Source organism: Rhinoderma darwinii, chromosome 8 (assembly GCF_050947455.1).
Source record: "Rhinoderma darwinii isolate aRhiDar2 chromosome 8, aRhiDar2.hap1, whole genome shotgun sequence".
NCBI classification, from domain to species: Eukaryota; Metazoa; Chordata; class Amphibia; order Anura; family Rhinodermatidae; genus Rhinoderma; species Rhinoderma darwinii.
This window is the reverse complement of record NC_134694.1, coordinates 114173253-114190529: the sequence shown is the minus strand read 5'-3', so window position 1 is coordinate 114190529 and position 17277 is coordinate 114173253. Positions and strand designations below refer to the sequence as shown.

Below are 17277 nucleotides of genomic sequence, written 5' to 3'. Positions count from 1 at the left end.
AACTTGCCTAAAAATGTATTGAAACAACTGTAAAAAACGGCCGCTGGAGAATTCCACAGCAATTCCGCCATGTGTGAACCTGCCCTTAATGTAAGGAAATAACATGAGACTGTGTAAGGGCATGCCCACACGTGGCGGATTTCCTCCGCAACTGTCCGCATCAATGCCGCACAGAATCTGCGTTGCAGATTCTGCGGCGGATCTGCCCAAAATGTGCAGTAAATTGATGCGGACTAGCTGCTGCGGACTGCGGTAAAAGTGCTTCCCTTCTCTCTATCAGTGCAGGATTGAGAGAAGGGCCAGCACTTTCCCTAGTGAAAGTAAACGAATTTCATACTTACCGGCCGTTGTCTTGGTGACGCGTCCCTCTTTCGGCATCCAGCCCGACCTCCCTGGATGACGCGGCAGTCCATGTGACCGCTGCAGCCTGTGATTGGCTGCAGCCGTCACTTAGACTGAAACGTCATCCTGGGAAGCCGGACTGGAGACAGAAGCAGGGAGTTCTCGGTAAGTATGAACTTATATTTTTTTGACAGGTTGCTGTATATTGAGATCATAGTCACTGTCCAAGGTGCAGAAACAGTTACTGCCGATCGCTTAACTCTTTCAGCACCCTGGACAGTGACTATTTACTGACGTCTCCTAGCAACGCTCCCGTCATTACGGGAGCCCCATTGACTTCCTCAGTCTGGCTGTAGACCTAGAAATACATAGGTCCAGCCAGAATGAAGAAATGTCATGTCAAAAAAGCAAGACGCATCCGCAGCACACATAACATGTGCATGACAGCTGCGGACTTCATTGCAGAATTTAGAATCTCCATTGAAGTCAATGGAGAAATTCCGCCGTGAGTCCGCAACCAGTCCGCCACAACTCCGCAACAGCCCTAGCATGCTGCGGACACCAAATTCCGCTCCGCAGCCTATGCTCCGCAGCGGAATTTTACGCATCGTCTAAACGAACACTGCTAAATAAAAGTGGAAGTCAATGGACAAACGGCACCGCTGCGGATTAACGCTGCGGAGTGTCCGCTGCGGAATTCAAGAGGAATTCCGCCACGTGTGGCTTTGCCCTTAGTGACCGACTCTTCGCACCAACTGGAATATGTCAGCGGTGTATATAATGGGTAGTAAATAGATAACAACGAACTATCTGAAGATGCAATAAGTTCTGAGATCACAACATGGCCAAGAAATTGGAATAGATAATGAATGTAATGAGTTAAGTCACATTTCGGCGTCATGCACAGGAGGAAAATAAATAGGACACGTCATTATACGGTCCGCATTTGAAATGAATACACATCTTGTGTGTGTACGGCCCATGATTGTGGACGGGCCGCGGATGACACTCTGCTGCCCGTCCGTGCCGTAATAACAGACCGTACACACAGCTACGGCCATGTGCAGGGGGCCTAAGGGTATGTTCACACGGCAGCATCCGTTACGGCAGAAATTACGGAGCTGTTTTTCCCTGGTGTCAATGGAAAACGGCTCGAATTACGTCTCTAGAAGTGACAGGCACTTCTTTGACGCGGGCGTCTTTTTTACGCGCCGTCTTCTGACAGCGGCGCGTAAAAAAAATGACCGTCGGCACAGAACATCGTAAAGCTCATTCAAATTAATGGGCAGATGTTTGCTGCCGCTTTGGAGCCGTATTTTCGGACGTAATTCGGGGCTAAAACGCCAGAATTATATCCGTAAATAGTGTGTGTGAACCCAGCCTTACAAGTCGCAATTTCTCAAACCACCAAAGACAATCGGTGATATGAAAAATGGTTATGAGTATCTGATGGATATTTCGATTTGTACAATAATCGTACATATGCTGCCATCTTTAAACTCATGTTCAGTTGTAGCATCATATGTATTGTGAATGTAAGACGAGTGACATTTACATTTACCAATGCCACTAATGATACTTTTTATGTATGAATGGTCAATTTTGATCAATAATAAATGAGAATTTTGTGCACATAGACATATAGATAATTATTATGATAGACAATACATTTTATTTATTATTGATACAATATAGAAGGAAATAAAATATGTTATCAGTTCTGGGCTGACACAATGTAGCAGGAGAAGATGTAACATGTTCTTAGATGGAGCAAGAGAGGGTGATAGGTTGATACAATGTACTGTAGCAGGAGAGATGTAAAAAGTTCTTGCTTGGTTCAGGAAGAGGGATGTTTCATACAATGTAGGAGAGAGGTTTTTTTTTTTATAAGATCTGAGTTAATACAATGTAGTACTAGGGATGTAATAGGTTCTTAGATTGTGCAGTAAAGGGTGATATGTTGATACAATATAGCAGGATAGATTTGATCAGTTTTCTGTTGATACATTGTAGCAATAGAAATGTAACAATTAGATGTGCAGGAGAGGGTGATAGGTTGATTCAATATAGCAGGAGAGATTGTATCAGTTCTGTTGATACATTGTAGTAGGAGAAATATTACAAGTTCTTAGATAGTGCAGGAAGGGTGATATGTTTATACACTAGCAGGAAAGATGTAAAAAGTTCTTGCTTCATGCAGGAAGGATGATGGGTTGGTACAATGTAGTAGGTGAAATATTTTCAGACGTTTGAGTTAATACAATGTAGCAGTAGGGATGTAATAAGTTCTTACATGTGCAGGAAAGTGTGATATGTTAATACAATGTAGCAGTAGAGTTGTTGTTAGTATTCAAATGATACAATGTAGCAGGATAAATGTCACAAGGTCTAGAGATGCTGCAGGACAGGGTGATATGTGTGGATACAAAGTAGCAATAGAGTTGTAATTATCTCCCTGCTGATACAATATAGCAGAAGAGATATTCTCAGTTCTGAGCTCTTGCCTTGTGCTGGAGGGGGAGATGGGTTGATACAATGTAGTAGAATAAATATTTTATTAGTGGATGTGAGGTGACACAATGTAGCAGGAAGGATGTAATAAGTTCTTGCAGTGAAGTACTAGGGTGGTAATAAGTTCTTAAATGGTGCAGGAAAGGGTGATATGTTGATACAATTTAGCAGAAGGGATATTCATTCTTGCTTGGTTCAGGTAGGTTGATACAATGTAGTAGAATACGTTTTTAAGTGGATCTGAGTTGATACAATGTAGCAGGAAGGATGTAATACGTTCTTAGATGGTGCAGGAAAGGGTGATATGCTGATACAATGTAGCACTAGAGTTGGAATTAGTTTTCATCAGATACAAAGTAGCAGCAGAAATGTTCCCAGGTCTAGAGAGGGTTTTATGTTGATACAATGTAGCACTAGAGTTGGCATTATCTCTCTGATGATACAATGTAGCAGGAGAATGTTCTCAGTTCTTGCTTGGTGCAGAGGGGTGATCGGTTGATACAATGTAGCAGGTCTGGTAAGCAGCATCATGAATGGCAGTCAGTGGAAGTATCACACGAGGCAACATTGTAGCCACCAGGGCTGTGAGTGAATGAAGACACCTCCTGGAGAGAGAGGGCTCAGAGGAAAGAAATGTGACAGTCAGGAGGCAGCAGAGAGCTGTGAATCGTGCATGAGGGGAGAGGCACCAGGGCCACATTCCTCCCTCCTCCTCCTCTCTCCTCCCCCCTTCTCCCCAGCTATTCACCATTTTACACTCCTCTCTTCCCAGCCTGGAACATCGCTGCTGGATCCTGGGTGACCCAATAATAAAGAAGGAAGAAAGAAAGAGAGGGCTGATCACCCCCCTCCTGCAGAAGTCTCCGGGTCGGCGCACCCCCAGCAGGAGCGATCTAGATCTGGGAGCGACTGAAGACTGGGCGATCTAGATCTGTGCAAGAAGAGAAGATCGGAGCAGGGGACGAGCTCCACCACCCCAGAGCCCGGTTATAAATAGAAGCCAAGGGCCACCAGAGCCCCCCCCCCCCAGCCCCAACTGTCCGTAGTGTGAGTTCCAGGAGGAGGGACACACTTGGAAAACAAGGAGAAGGAGGAGGAGGAGAAGAAGAAGAAGGAGTTGGGTGAAGGACAGGAGTGACTTCTACAAGGCAAAGAAGCTGGAAGGGAGAAGAAAACAGATCAATACCTAGGAAGAGAGCCATTTCTATCCAATAGACAGGGAGATGGATGAACAAGGAAGGCTGCTCCAGACCAGGGGGGTGGGCATCCCAGGGCTCCCTATCCATGGGGGACCCCAAACCCTGACCCCCCATCCCATGCACGACTCCCCAGCAGACAATGGGGAGCCCAGGAAGCAGGACATTGGCGATATATTGCAACAGATCATGACTATCACTGACCAGAGCCTGGATGAGGCCCAAGCAAAGTGAGTGCAAGGAGGAGAGGGGGGTGGTTGGTGATGAGGGGGGTGGTTGGTGAGGGGCTGTGTGTACATAGGATCCAGTATTGTGTGCTCACCTATACAGGAGCTTGCAATGTGCTATTAACCCTATACAACCATTCCATAATCCCATACACAAGTCACCCACTCAGCCCTACAATTCCCTTTTATCAGGTTATTACATGACACAAAGGAGCCTTATTGTCCTTGTAAAGGTCTAATTGCATATAAACAGCATTATTCTAGCAGGCTGCATTGCCTTGTGACTTAGTGGGGTATTACTGGCCTTTTATTATGTTTATTTACCCTCTAAACTTGCTAAAGGCATCTGTTTACCCTATGAAAGTGTTAAAAGTTTGGAAACCCCAGCCAAGAAGAAGAGCCACACAGTCACATTGCTCCATATAATTATATCAATTAACATTTTAAATGAATCCCTACAACTCCCAAAGGAAATCATAATAACCAAATTAGTTTTGTATTAATTTATCAAAGTGGAACAATGTGCAGATTTCATCTTTATTACTAGAGTTCAGTCTCTGCTCCCAAAATCTGGAGGGAATTATTGTATCCAGCATCAGATTTTTATATATTTTCAAAATATATATAAAAAAAAAATAACAAAAAAATAAATATATATATATATATATATATATATATATATAAAAATAAGTTTTTATGTATTAATTTCCTTCAGTATAATGTATGCTTTAGTTTGCCTGTACCAGTCCAATCTATTATATATATATACTAGATTGCTACATTATGTCTCAATAAATATTAATAAAAAAATAAATAAAAAAGCTCCACTGATAAATCTTTGTGATTATAAAGCACGTGGCCTGTGTTGTGCAGGTTGTTTTCATCTCTGTTCTGAGTTGTTGGGACAATATCATTAAAAAAAAATAATAATATTATAATAATAACCCTCAATATTATTAATATCATTATTATTATTATTATTATTAAGAGTGTAAATCTATTTACTATTGCTTAAAATACATCTAAAAAAATGCAAATGTCAATTATTTTTTTTTTTTTAACCCAATGTGATATATATATATGTGTGTGTATTTTTAATTTTTTTTTTTGTTTTTCTATTTTATTTGAACCTAAACGTAAGTTTGACTTATATTTTATGGGCCTTGTGCCTAATATACTTAAATGTGACTAAATCATACAAAACATTGTGTGTGTGTGTGTGTGTATGTGTGTGTGTGTGTGTGTGTGTGTGTGTGTGTGTGTGTGTGTGTGTGTGTGTGTGTGTGTGTGTGTGTGTATGTGAATTTCTATCCCTATTTTAATTCACTTTTAAAAAAAAATTAAAAATAATAATTTAAAAAAAAAGTTAAATAACAGTGCTCTGCCCAGTTCCCCATAGGACAATGGCCCTTTGTGTATCCCTTTAAATCCCTGTAATAATAAAACCTTATACTTAACCCATAACCTCAATATAGCTCTGGGTTCGGGCCGAGTGAAGCTCCAGGTATTTTGTTGCACATTTATTGACATTTAATTCACCCTATAAAAGGCTCTTGATGACAACACGGCTAATCCCATAAAACCATGTTGTTCTAAGAGCCCAGGGAGACCTCGGGTTTCCATCCCTCGTGGAGCAGGGTGATTCATTTACCCTATAAACCTCAGAATTTGCGTTGATCCTCCTAAGACGTTCCTAGCACCAATGTTGGTTTGCTATTTATGGGGGAACGTTTATCATATATTTTAATATCAAGTGAGCACGTTGAATACTAGGAATTTATCGCATCTCCTGGGATGTGGGGATTTATAATACTTGTGTAATGTTTAGGAAGGGTTTCTATGTAAACAGTATTGGGGGGGGGGGGGGGGGGAAATAGGGTACATAAGGCACTCCCCCGCTACTGGGAATTATGGGTAGGCATATTAACATCCATGGGGATCCATCTCTGGTTATCTCAGGTTGGTCCCATTGTTCATGGGCACATCAATGTTGGCAAACAAGGGAAGGGGTACCGGACCATAGGTTAAAAAAGGGCATATACGTCTTCTAGGATGGGGGGTATAAATGAGTCCTAGGGGGAAGCCATAGGGCCCCTCTCTGTATACATACTGTACCTGGTTTGCAAACATCATGTTGACTACTTCATCTTTGGCTTGAGGAAGATGCCGGTGCGGCATCGAAACGCGTAGCCTGGATTATAATAAATAGTTACCTACTATCTTTACTCCTTATTACTAAGTAGCAGCGCCGCTCATGATCCATTTTTTTGTCACATTTATATATTATTACTTCATCTTTTAGGCCTTGTAAACATGGATCCCCGACACACTTCACATGTATATGAGCAAGTGTGTACGTGGACATAAGTGATCCAATAAACCCTGATTGTTTGCTTACAAGCTGCATTGGACGTTTCCTCAGAGAGATACCTCATTTACATGGGTCTGCCGCCTACACACACATAAGGGGGCATTTATGACACCTGGTGCACAGGTAAAAGGGGCACAGGTACCATAGAAGTAGCGCCCGTGGCCCTATAGGGCCCAGGGAGGGGCAACTACTGTGTGAAAAGGGTATTGAAAAGGTCAGTTTCTTGTACTTTCCTGCTAAGAAGTCAACTTTTTTTTTTTTATTGATTCAAGTTAGTGCCTGGGAATGTGTGACTTGTGTCTTGAGCAAACATATCTAGATGTCCACCTGTGAAAAGCCAGCGGTGTTATGACATTCATGTAAAGGTAAATCCTAAAACATTAACACACCATGAATGGAGGATAAGGAGTCAGATGAATAATTTGTACATAGAACCGTGTTGTGTAGATCTCCTCTTAGAGTAGAAAGCATCAATTCGTTAATGATTTGCCTTCATCAGTCGTTTTCGCATTGTTCACTGTTTGGCCACTAGGAGCACTGTTCCATTAGTGTCTATTTGGAAGCTCATTGGTCATGTTGTCTTATGTTAATTAATGCAAATTAGATAGAAATGCAATTCTCTGCCTCGAATAACAGGCACCCATATGCTATAAGTGCTACGTATGTACAGGATAAGGGAAAACTTTAGATAAGACAGATTCTCCTTGCACAGGTACAATTCCAGTATCTATCGTGATAAGAGGAATCTCACTAAGTTTATTGACTCCATAAAACATTATAAGTGTGATGCTCATTAAAGGCCTATTTATAGCATGACGGGTGTGAGAAATCCCAGCAATATAATATCCCCATGTATAATTCTGCAATGTTTCTGTGCGGTAGTTGGCGCCGCTGTCTTGCAATGAGTTGAGGGTCTGCGTGGAGGTTGTATGTTCTGCCTGTTATCCCATGGGGGTTTATTCATTGTCTGTAAACATACTGGAAGATTAGTGGTTTCCTGTGTCGTTGCCCAGTGTGGGTGCAAGTTCATGTGTCGGGCAGATTATATTGTGAGCTCCTCATAGTTGTTACCATCCTAGGGCACCACCATTTAGGATCAGTCAAAATCTGACAACTTCATCTATTAGTGACGATGTCCTTCTATAACTCGGGAGTTTTTGATTCTGTTGTGGACACATGATCTGGATGCGGAGCCTTGAACTTGTAGACTACAGTTATTTGCCTCTTTAAAGGGGTTGTGTGAGAATAAAAAAAAGTTCTGCTTCTTTTCCAAAAACAGCACCACCGTTGTCCATAGGCTATGTCTGGTATTGCAGCTCACCCCATTTAACGCAACTTCACATGTAACGTAGACTAAAGGCCTATAATCGGGAATGCATTTACCTAAGAATGCATGTCAGGCGGATTATTGGCCCATGTAAACTGGGTAGCGATCAGCTGACAAAATAATTGGGACACCCCCAGGAGCTTTAACTAGAAAGTGCTGGGCCCCATACCAAAATTTTGAATGAGGCCCCCCTCCCTGCAGCCGCCGCTCACGCCTAGAGCGGACACTTCTCCCTTCAGACCCTGACATGACTGCTACATCTGAATATATCCTTACAGAGCATGGAACATAGAGGATCTAATAAGTCTCACCTTTCTTGAGGGCAGAGACCAGCGGGGCATTCTCTTCATTAAAGTCATACTGGAGCACGGGCGCCTGCATGACTTTGCTGTACGGTGTTACCCTGGAGCACACAGGCACAGTCTTGGTCCGCAAGAAGACGGCAGCAGACAGCCAGACAATTGTCCGTACAATGGCAGCGTATGGAGGACCAGGGCGGGTAGAATTCAGCAGCCCATGGACACCGCTGGTACCTGGCCGCTCATTTTGCCCTCCTGAAGCGCCTTAGCAGCACAAATGACAGAGGAATTACCCACATCTTCGCCTCGGGACAGTTGAGTAGTGAGATTGGGTGTAACAGGTGACGCCGCACACAACGTCCTGGTGTTAACTAGCGTCAGGACCTTGTGTGCCTGGTCCTGAAGGACCTGATGTGGCAGGGGATCTTGTGGGCCCGGTCGCAATTGTGACCATTGCGAGCCCTATGCCACTGAACACACCCATTCACATTAGTCAGCCAGTCTTGCCAAAAATCGCTGGGATGGATGACTTTTATCCAATGTGTATGGTCATCTAAAGGTCTCAGCACACCTTAGATAGCTGTTGACCAAAGGCTCGTCGGCCGACAGCCATTCCTCCAGACCCCCTCATACAAATTCACGCTCGCCTGGGCCGAACGTGCATGGGTACTCAATCGGGAGAGGGGAATAAGCCGCTGCCAGACTCTTCAGGCAGCAGCTTATCTCTCATGAGAACCAAGGATCGGGCATGTTGTTATCCAATAAGATCCTTCTTTTCCCCCGACATCTGGGGGAGAGTCGGGACACCATAAAACACATTGGAGTGTGGGACGGTCCCACCGATATCATCAGGTATGGCCAATGTTAATCTAATGTGTATGGGCACCCTAAGGTTCCAGTTCCATCTTGTGCGCCTTACAATACACACGTGTGTATAAGACTCACACCTGACCATACACGCAGGATGAAAGTTGTCCATATTGACCAATTTAGACTGGTTCGACCAATAATTTGATGAAAATTTTGCTCAAAAGATTGTTTCCGACGTCTGGCGCTGGTCATATTTATTGGACATGTTGTGTTTTTGTCATTGTGCCATGTTATGTTGATGGCGTATGATTATTGATAATAGAAGCGCATGTACGGCCTCATTGTCTGAGGACACGGCCAATAACATCGGACATGGTTTCTATTTGGACGTCAATCTGCCGACTGATCTCTATTTAAACAATGGCGCAGGTTTCTTGATGATGGTTCCCCGGACCTCTCTCGTCACGTCTATGGCCACCTTCTAATGGGTGCAGACAAAATGGCCGGCTCTGCAGGAGATGGTGTAACTTTAATTTGCTTTTTTTTCTCTTGAGCCGGTCCATACAGGATTGATGTAATAGATCAAGAGTAGAATGAAAATGGGGATTATTGATCAGTACGAGATGGGATGTACTTTCTGCACAGAGAAAACTGATGACAGAGCGGGATGATGCCGACACCAATTCACTCAATGTAAAATCTCTTGTGGGGGAGGGGGGTAATGAGGACGGTGGCTCCGGCAGAATGATGACAAAGACGGTGGTAATGTACAAACCAAGTACTATAAATATGTCTGTATTCAACGGTTTCTCGGGGTTACTAATAATACGGGACACTAAAATATTTATTGTTCTCTGTTATCAGTCATTTCAGGCTAGAAACAGGTGTCGGGACTTCTTTAATGTCTATAGCCTATTATCATCTATTAAAATAAATTACTAGCCACAGGCCAGGATGTCACTAATGTGCATTATATACAAATGATGACTTTATATACCCTTAGGCTACATTCAGACGAGCGTCGGCAACCTCGGATGTGAAAAACTGAAGTTTTTCACGTCCGAGGTGCACCCGTGCGGGACGCGGTGTCACGGATCCCCCATAGACTATAGTCTATGGAGGGATGCGTGACACGCAGGAAAATAGGACGTGTCCTTTTCTTTCACGGACCCTTCACACTCTCCGCTGAGATAACGATCTGGTGAACGGTCCCATTGAAATACGGATGTAATACACACTCGTCTGAATGAGCCCTTAATCTCAGTAGAGCTATGTAATTGTCACGTTGGGTACGTGGACCCACTGGGCCGTACCGCCTTGACAGTATGGCAGCTGGCCAACAGGGCACAGTCTATAGTTTGTATAGTGTACCTGTGGCAGCTCGGACAGTAGCAAGACAGGCTCGGTTGGGACTAGGCAGCAGGCAGACGTCAGGCGTGGAGTAGCAGTACCGGCGTGGTATACAGCACAGCATGACTACAGCTCAGCACGGCACTTGACCAGGATAACACGGGATACAGGTTACAGGATACAGGTACAGGAATGGGGGACACTGGGAACCGGGAAACACTAGGAGACCATTTGCTTAGACAAACTTTGGGTACGACAACAACGCTCAGGCATGGGTGGAGGGGGCTGGGCCCTTCTTATAGTCCAGGGTACTCGAGCGGGCATGAGCGTGCGCGCGCACCCTACGAGACCCGGCCGAGGTAAGCCCTCGCGTCTCCTTAGGAGGAGACTGGGGCCAGCGCTCGCAGACCCATGGCTGCGGCCGTCAGGAGGTGAGTGAGCCTGACGTCCCACGGCCATGGACATGACAGTAATGTTGCATTGGATGAGGCTTTTTATGGTTAACCGCATGGTTAACCTTAATTGCCTTGCGGTTAACCATGGAGGGATCATTGCATGCGACATGGTCTCTTCTGTACATGTGATTACGTCTTAAAGGAACACTTTATCCAAAACCAATACACCGTGTCATGCCCCACCCCCTCAGGCCCTGCAGTAGGCACGGCACAGTGTATATGTTTTGCCTGGAGTGTCCTTTTAACACATAATCAGATGTACAGAAGAAGCCGCAGGGATTCTCTCTCTTCGGTTATCTTGGAGTACTTGTGTCATGCTCCGCCCCCTTAGGCCCTGTACTAGGTAGAATAGTGAATTAGTTTTGCTCAGTGTTGCTTCATCTCCGCCTATATACGATGTAGAACCTGCTCGTTCCCAAGGATCTTTCCAAGGACACTGACCCAATTATACATTGCTACAAAAGTCCTGAATATACCTTGTTTCCATTGTATACCATTGAACTGCTTATTGCTGTGGTTTTCAATTCTCAAGGTAGTCCCGACTACCCGAAGAATCATCAGCCATCCACATCATTGTTCTATAGGTACGGGAATAATTATCTTTACAGCTGCCGGGATCATTTTATCACTCATTGAGGGGTGATGGATAGGAAGCGCAGCGTAGAATGTGGTTATATCTATAGTATAGGGGTCTACCCGCTCTGGTGCACTGTATACGGGTGCTGTGAGGTCATGGATGGCCAAGGATCCAACATGTTGGATTTTAGATAAGTGTCTGTTCTAATAACCCATTTACACAGAGCAATTATCATTTACATGTGATTGTTAATAATCAGAATCGCAGAATAATAATACACGCCTCAGCTGCTGCAGAACATCCTAATACACACCTCAGCTGAAGGACATCATAATACACGCCTCAGCTGCTGCAGAACATCCTAATACACACCTCGGCTGAAGGACATCATAATACACGCCTCAGCTGCTACAGACCTTCTTTTTGAAAATGATGAGGGCGTTTCATATAAATCAATGTTGACCGGAATCTCCCCCCTAAGGCCGCATGCACACAACCGTAGCCGTGTGCACTGTCCGTGATTATGGCACGGGCGGCAGCGGAGCGTCATCCGCGGGCCTTCCACAGTCATGGACCGTTCACACACAAGATGTGCATTGATTTTAAGGAGTCCGGACCGCAAATGCGGCCCGTAAAATAACTTGTCCTATTTTTTTGCGGTCCGGGCTCCCAGGACAATGCACGGACCATGGATACCACGGTCGTATGCATTGGCCCATAGGATAAAATGTGTCCTATACTATCCGCATTTGCGGATATTATGCCGCTACAAAACTACGGTCGTGTGCATGAGGCCTTATTCTTCACAAATGGGTCCTGGGAAGCTGAGGTGCCTATTATAAGGAGTAATGGGGCTTCAACCACCTGGCAGTTTCCTTACAAGACTCAATGGGGGAATTTATGAAATAATAAATTAGGAATTTTACTCCACTGCGCTTTATATTAAGACTGGCGTATGAAACGCTAATCTTAATAAATCCCCCCCCCCCCCAATATGTGCAAGAATAAATGTGCCAATTCTAATAAATATCATTCCAGACCTACTATAGTTACATGTAAAGGGCCCTTAAAGGGACCGCTAAAAAATACAGGGGCTTTGTGACCTCCGCACAGAGTGGGCACGCACTTTGTAACACTAAGATTGCGCTACGGCTTGTAATACGGAACCATCACTTTCTATAAATTTGCTGAGTTGACTCTTCTTTATTATTTCTCATGTCTAGAATTTATTATGTTGTTATTAATGACTTTATTTTTGCATCATAAATTGAAGAGTGCGGAATATTATGGTTTAGACTCCTATTCCCAGCACCTCCCCTCCCCCCTCTGCTCGCTTCATTTCAAAGTGCCAATTATCTTCTATCACCCGTTAAATAATATCAGAGTCTCTGGATTTTACTCCATTAACTTTTTCTGTCTTTTCGGCCCGTACAGGAAACACGCCTTAAACTGCCACCGGATGAAACCGGCGCTCTTCAGTGTACTGTGTGAGATAAAAGAGAAGACAGGTGAGACATGTGACCGCGCTCCTTTACTTGTATTAAATCAATAATATCAGCGGCCGTTCGTTTCTTAGTTTTATCTGTTGTTTGGAAAGCTGAGTGACAACCGATATGGCCACAGGGCCGGCCTTAGGCCAGATTACACGAACGAGTGCAAACTCGGATGTGAAAAGCGGCTGTTTTTAACCTCCAAGTTGCACCCGTGCGGTTCCCGTTTTCACGGATCTCCATAGACTTGAGTCTATGGAAGGATTCGTGAAAACGGAAGAAAATAGGACAGGTTCTATTTATCAACAGACCCTTCACACGGTCCGTCGAAACAACGGCCGTGTGAACGTCCCAATTGAAATAAATGCGTCCGTGTGACGGCCGTTGTTTTAATTGCTGTCACACGGACGTATACTACGGTGGTCTGAATTCGGCCTTAGAGGTGTGTGTTCTGTGCAGTTACACAAGGCCCATTACCTGTCCCTACTGAAGGGGGCACCACTGGTCCCGATGACCTGGAGCATGCTCCCTCCATCCCCATCTTGGTACTTCATAATAGGGGGGCATTTATCGTTAGTTCTGCGCATCTAAGGCTGGCCCTGTATTGATACCATTAGGGTCAGTTCACACTGAATTTTTTGGCGCCGATTTTGCAGCGGAAACAGTGTCACAATAAGCGACAAAAAAATCGTCCCATATCGCCCCCATTAATTATAATAGGAGGCAGAGGCGGTTTTTTCCCCCGGGTGGCTGTCAGCCGCTTGCGGGGAAAAAAAAGTGGCATTCTCTTTCTTTGAGTGGTTTCCGCCTCTGACCTCCCATTGAAATTAATGGCAGGCATATAAACCTGCGGCGCTAGTTTCTGAGCATTTTTTTGCCCGCGGTGTTTGCATTAGATTCAACTGTCACGGGCACAAAAAAAGAAGCGAAAAATGTGAAAAATCAAAACATTAAAACGCTGGCAATTCAAATCCTGAGGCAGATTTTTTCTGCCTGCAAATAACTGAATGTGAACTAGGCCTTACAGCTCCACTCCAGGGGCAAGTCACACAGCTTTTCTGGACCCCGAATGGCAACTTCAGTGAAAGTCGAGTGGAGGATGTATCACTGCACGACTAGGTAAATGTGTGCCGCTAAGGAATTTGGGAAAGTGGGGTGATAACCGCCGTGGCAGCTGTAATGGCCACCATATTAGTAGGGAGAAATGTTCTGTCCGCTTATTTCTACTGGTCGTACATTGTGATTCTAGGAGGGACTGAGCTCCTCTTCTCTTGATCGTTCACCTCCCGGTTATTTGCATTTGCTCAGCGGGGGGGGTGTTCCTTCTTCAGCTGCATGCTCCATGACAGGGGACTTGAGGTGCGAGCCGCTGCTCTCTGCCCTCTCATGCTGGCTGCTATGGCAACTGAAATGACGGGCCTGCCCCCTGTCATGTAGTTCAAGAGCTGAACGTTGCGTCCGTAGTCCCTAGAGATGGCCGATGTCCCAACTAAACACCAAGGTTTTCTCCAAGATCTTGGGGTCTCATCCATTGTGTCCTGTTCCCTGATATTATAGTTATAAGTAATGGCGGGGGAAGCCCTGTACTAAGATAGCCGTACACATAAGATCACAATTGACTTAATGATCGTTCCTGTATCTTCCTCAGGTCCTCCATAACTTTGCGCATTCAGCCCAGACAAGCGTGTATATTATTTCAGTAAGGAGATGCCGCTTATCTCCCTGGTAAAATTCAGATGGCTTAAACTTCAACCTCTCTGACGCCAGTTGTAATTTCCAACCCTTGATTGCCGGCGTCCATTGATATGTAATAATGGCCGCTGATTTCAATAGGCGTCATGTAATGATTCGAAAATCATTTGCGGTAACCCTGGTGATAACGGCTCATTAAGGGGGTCCCAGTGATAATAATTATATATTATCTATCCCCCACTCGGTGTGTTCCCCTCCGCACATGTTCGGTCCAGGACTGTTTACATATGTACAGGAGGCCGCTGATGGTGAACAGGGGGGCGGTTTATAATTTGTATAACAATAGAGGATCATGGACTCCAGATCTCCCCTCCTCCTCCTCCTCCTCCTCTTCTCCTATTTAATGAGTCCCCCCCCCCCACTGTGCAGTTGGTAATGGAGCGGGGGAGGGCAAGTACAGATCAAATGTCTGACAGTGCACACACATATAATCGCGTGCGGCCTCCATATCCCTGGCTGCCTCCTCAGCTGCTCTCGCCACCGTTATGTCTGTGGTTCCCTCACTTTCTCATATGCAGTTATATATATATATATATATATATTATACTCTCGTTATTATATACAGCCATATAAAAAATATCTATTGGTAAATGATCTAGTTTCTTTTCTGTCAACTTTAGTGGAATACTGTAATGAGAATATTCCCAAATGTCATCACTGGTAAATGACTATTATATATAACCAAAGGGTTCACAGCACTCCTAGGCCTCATTTACCAAAACTGTCTAAAAGTAAAACTCTCCTAGTTGCGCATAGCAACCAATCAGAGCTCAGCTTTAATTTCTTAAACTGCTGTGGAAAAATGAAAGCCTAACTCTGATTGGTTTTGATAAATGAGGCCCATAATATACTTTTTTTTTTCTGGCCTGGGCCCCGTATTTTCAGGGCCTACCTCTGTGGCACATACAGTCTTGGTCACCATTATCTCATTCCCCCGGCTTGTATATTATACAATAATAGCATGTTTTTTTTAAATAAAAATGTCATGTCAGTGAGGGGGGATTTACACGAGCGTGTGCATTTTGCGCACGGAAAAAACGTGGCATTTTGCGTGCGCAAAAGGCACTTAATAGCTCCGTGTGTCATCACATAGGATGTGCGGCTGCGTGATTTTCGCGCAGCCGCCATCATTATGACACTCCGTTTGGATGTTTGTAAACAGAAAAGCATGTGGTGCTTTTCTGTTTCCAAACATACTTTTGACTGCTGTTGCGCGAATCACGCGCGTCCCACGGAAGTGCTTCCGTGGGGTGCACGTGATTTTCACGCACCTATTGACTTCAATGGGTGCGTGATGCGTGAAAAACGCAGAAATATAGGACCTGTCGTGAGTTTTACGCAGTGGACTCACGCTGCGCAAAAATCACTGATAGTCTGCACTGCCCCATAGGCTAGCATAGGTCTGTGCGACGCGCGTGAAAAACACGCGCGTTGCACGGACGTATTACACGTTTGTGTAAATCCGCCCTACATGTGTTTGGTGCAACTTTCTAATTACTTTTCATTAAAAATTATTTTTACTTTTTGAGATACAGCTGATTTGTATCCTGTATACAGAGCAGCTGTATCATGCACTGAAACCTGTATCCATCAGGTCAGCGGCACTGACGGTTTCAGTGTGTATTTCTGACACGCAGGATCGAGCTGTTGCCGATCAAATCTAATCTTATAATTTAGATGTGATCGATAACAGGTGGTTCGACCCGCTGACACTCAACCCGTCAGTGCCACTGACCCGACGGATTCAGGTCTCAGCGAACGATACAGCTACTCTGTATACAGGATACAAAGCAGCTGTATCTCAAAAAGTAAAAATAAGTATTAATAAAAAGTATTTAGAAAGGTGCACAAAACACTGATTTCAAACGTGTACAAAGCCTTTAAGTAGCTGTTTTATAATTCCCTTAATACCCGATGCAGTGCTGCCAGGGATGTCTGCTCTGAGGTACTGGTGGCTGCTGTTACCATCATATCATGGACTCACTGCATCGGCGGACACAATACTTAGGACATGACCCGCATCAGGGTGTAGTGTCACACCGCAGCACTAGTGCACTGTAGCTCAGTTGCCTTCTGGGAGAAGATAAGCATGTGGGGTGGACCGAGAGGTAGTGACATCACCACACTGGGTGAAGTGATGTCACTTAATCTGAAAACACTCATCCAGTCCTCTCTACCAAGGGCTCATCCAGACATGCGTGATACTCGCCTGTGTGCTGTGCGTTGAAACAACGGACTGCACACGGACCCATTGATTTCAATGGGACCATTCATACATGCGTTGTTTTTCACACTGCATGTCCTATATTGGTGCATTTTCACGCACCTAGTCGCCCATTGAAGTCAATAAGTGCGTGAAAACCACGGACAGCACATGGACGCACATCCGTGTGCTGTCCGTGTGTCACGCATCAATTAGGTTGAAAAAAAAAGTGCTTGCAAGTGCGTGAAAAACACTTGCCAAACGCAACACGCACGGACAGATTTACACGCGTTTTGTATGCGCGTAAATCTGTCACGCTCGTGTGAATGTATCCTAACAAATAGGGAAGCGGTGGGTCGACCACCGG

The 17277-nt window shown here is 44.6% G+C and overlaps 1 protein-coding gene across 3 annotated transcripts in view; it reads left to right on the top strand.

Annotated features, from left to right (window-relative positions):
• Positions 1-3557: 3557 nt before the first annotated feature.
• PBX2 (PBX homeobox 2) overlaps positions 3558-17277 on the top strand; it is a 28380-nt gene continuing 14660 nt past the window's right edge. The window contains exons 1-2 of one of the 3 annotated variants that reach the window (XM_075836462.1): positions 3558-4279; positions 12900-12973. In XM_075836462.1, the coding sequence (XP_075692577.1) occupies positions 4077-4279; positions 12900-12973 (277 nt within the window). In that variant the 5' untranslated portion in view covers positions 3558-4076. The remainder of the gene's footprint in view (positions 4280-12899; positions 12974-17277) is intronic. The other 2 variants (XM_075836461.1, XM_075836459.1) reach the window with 2 other exon arrangements.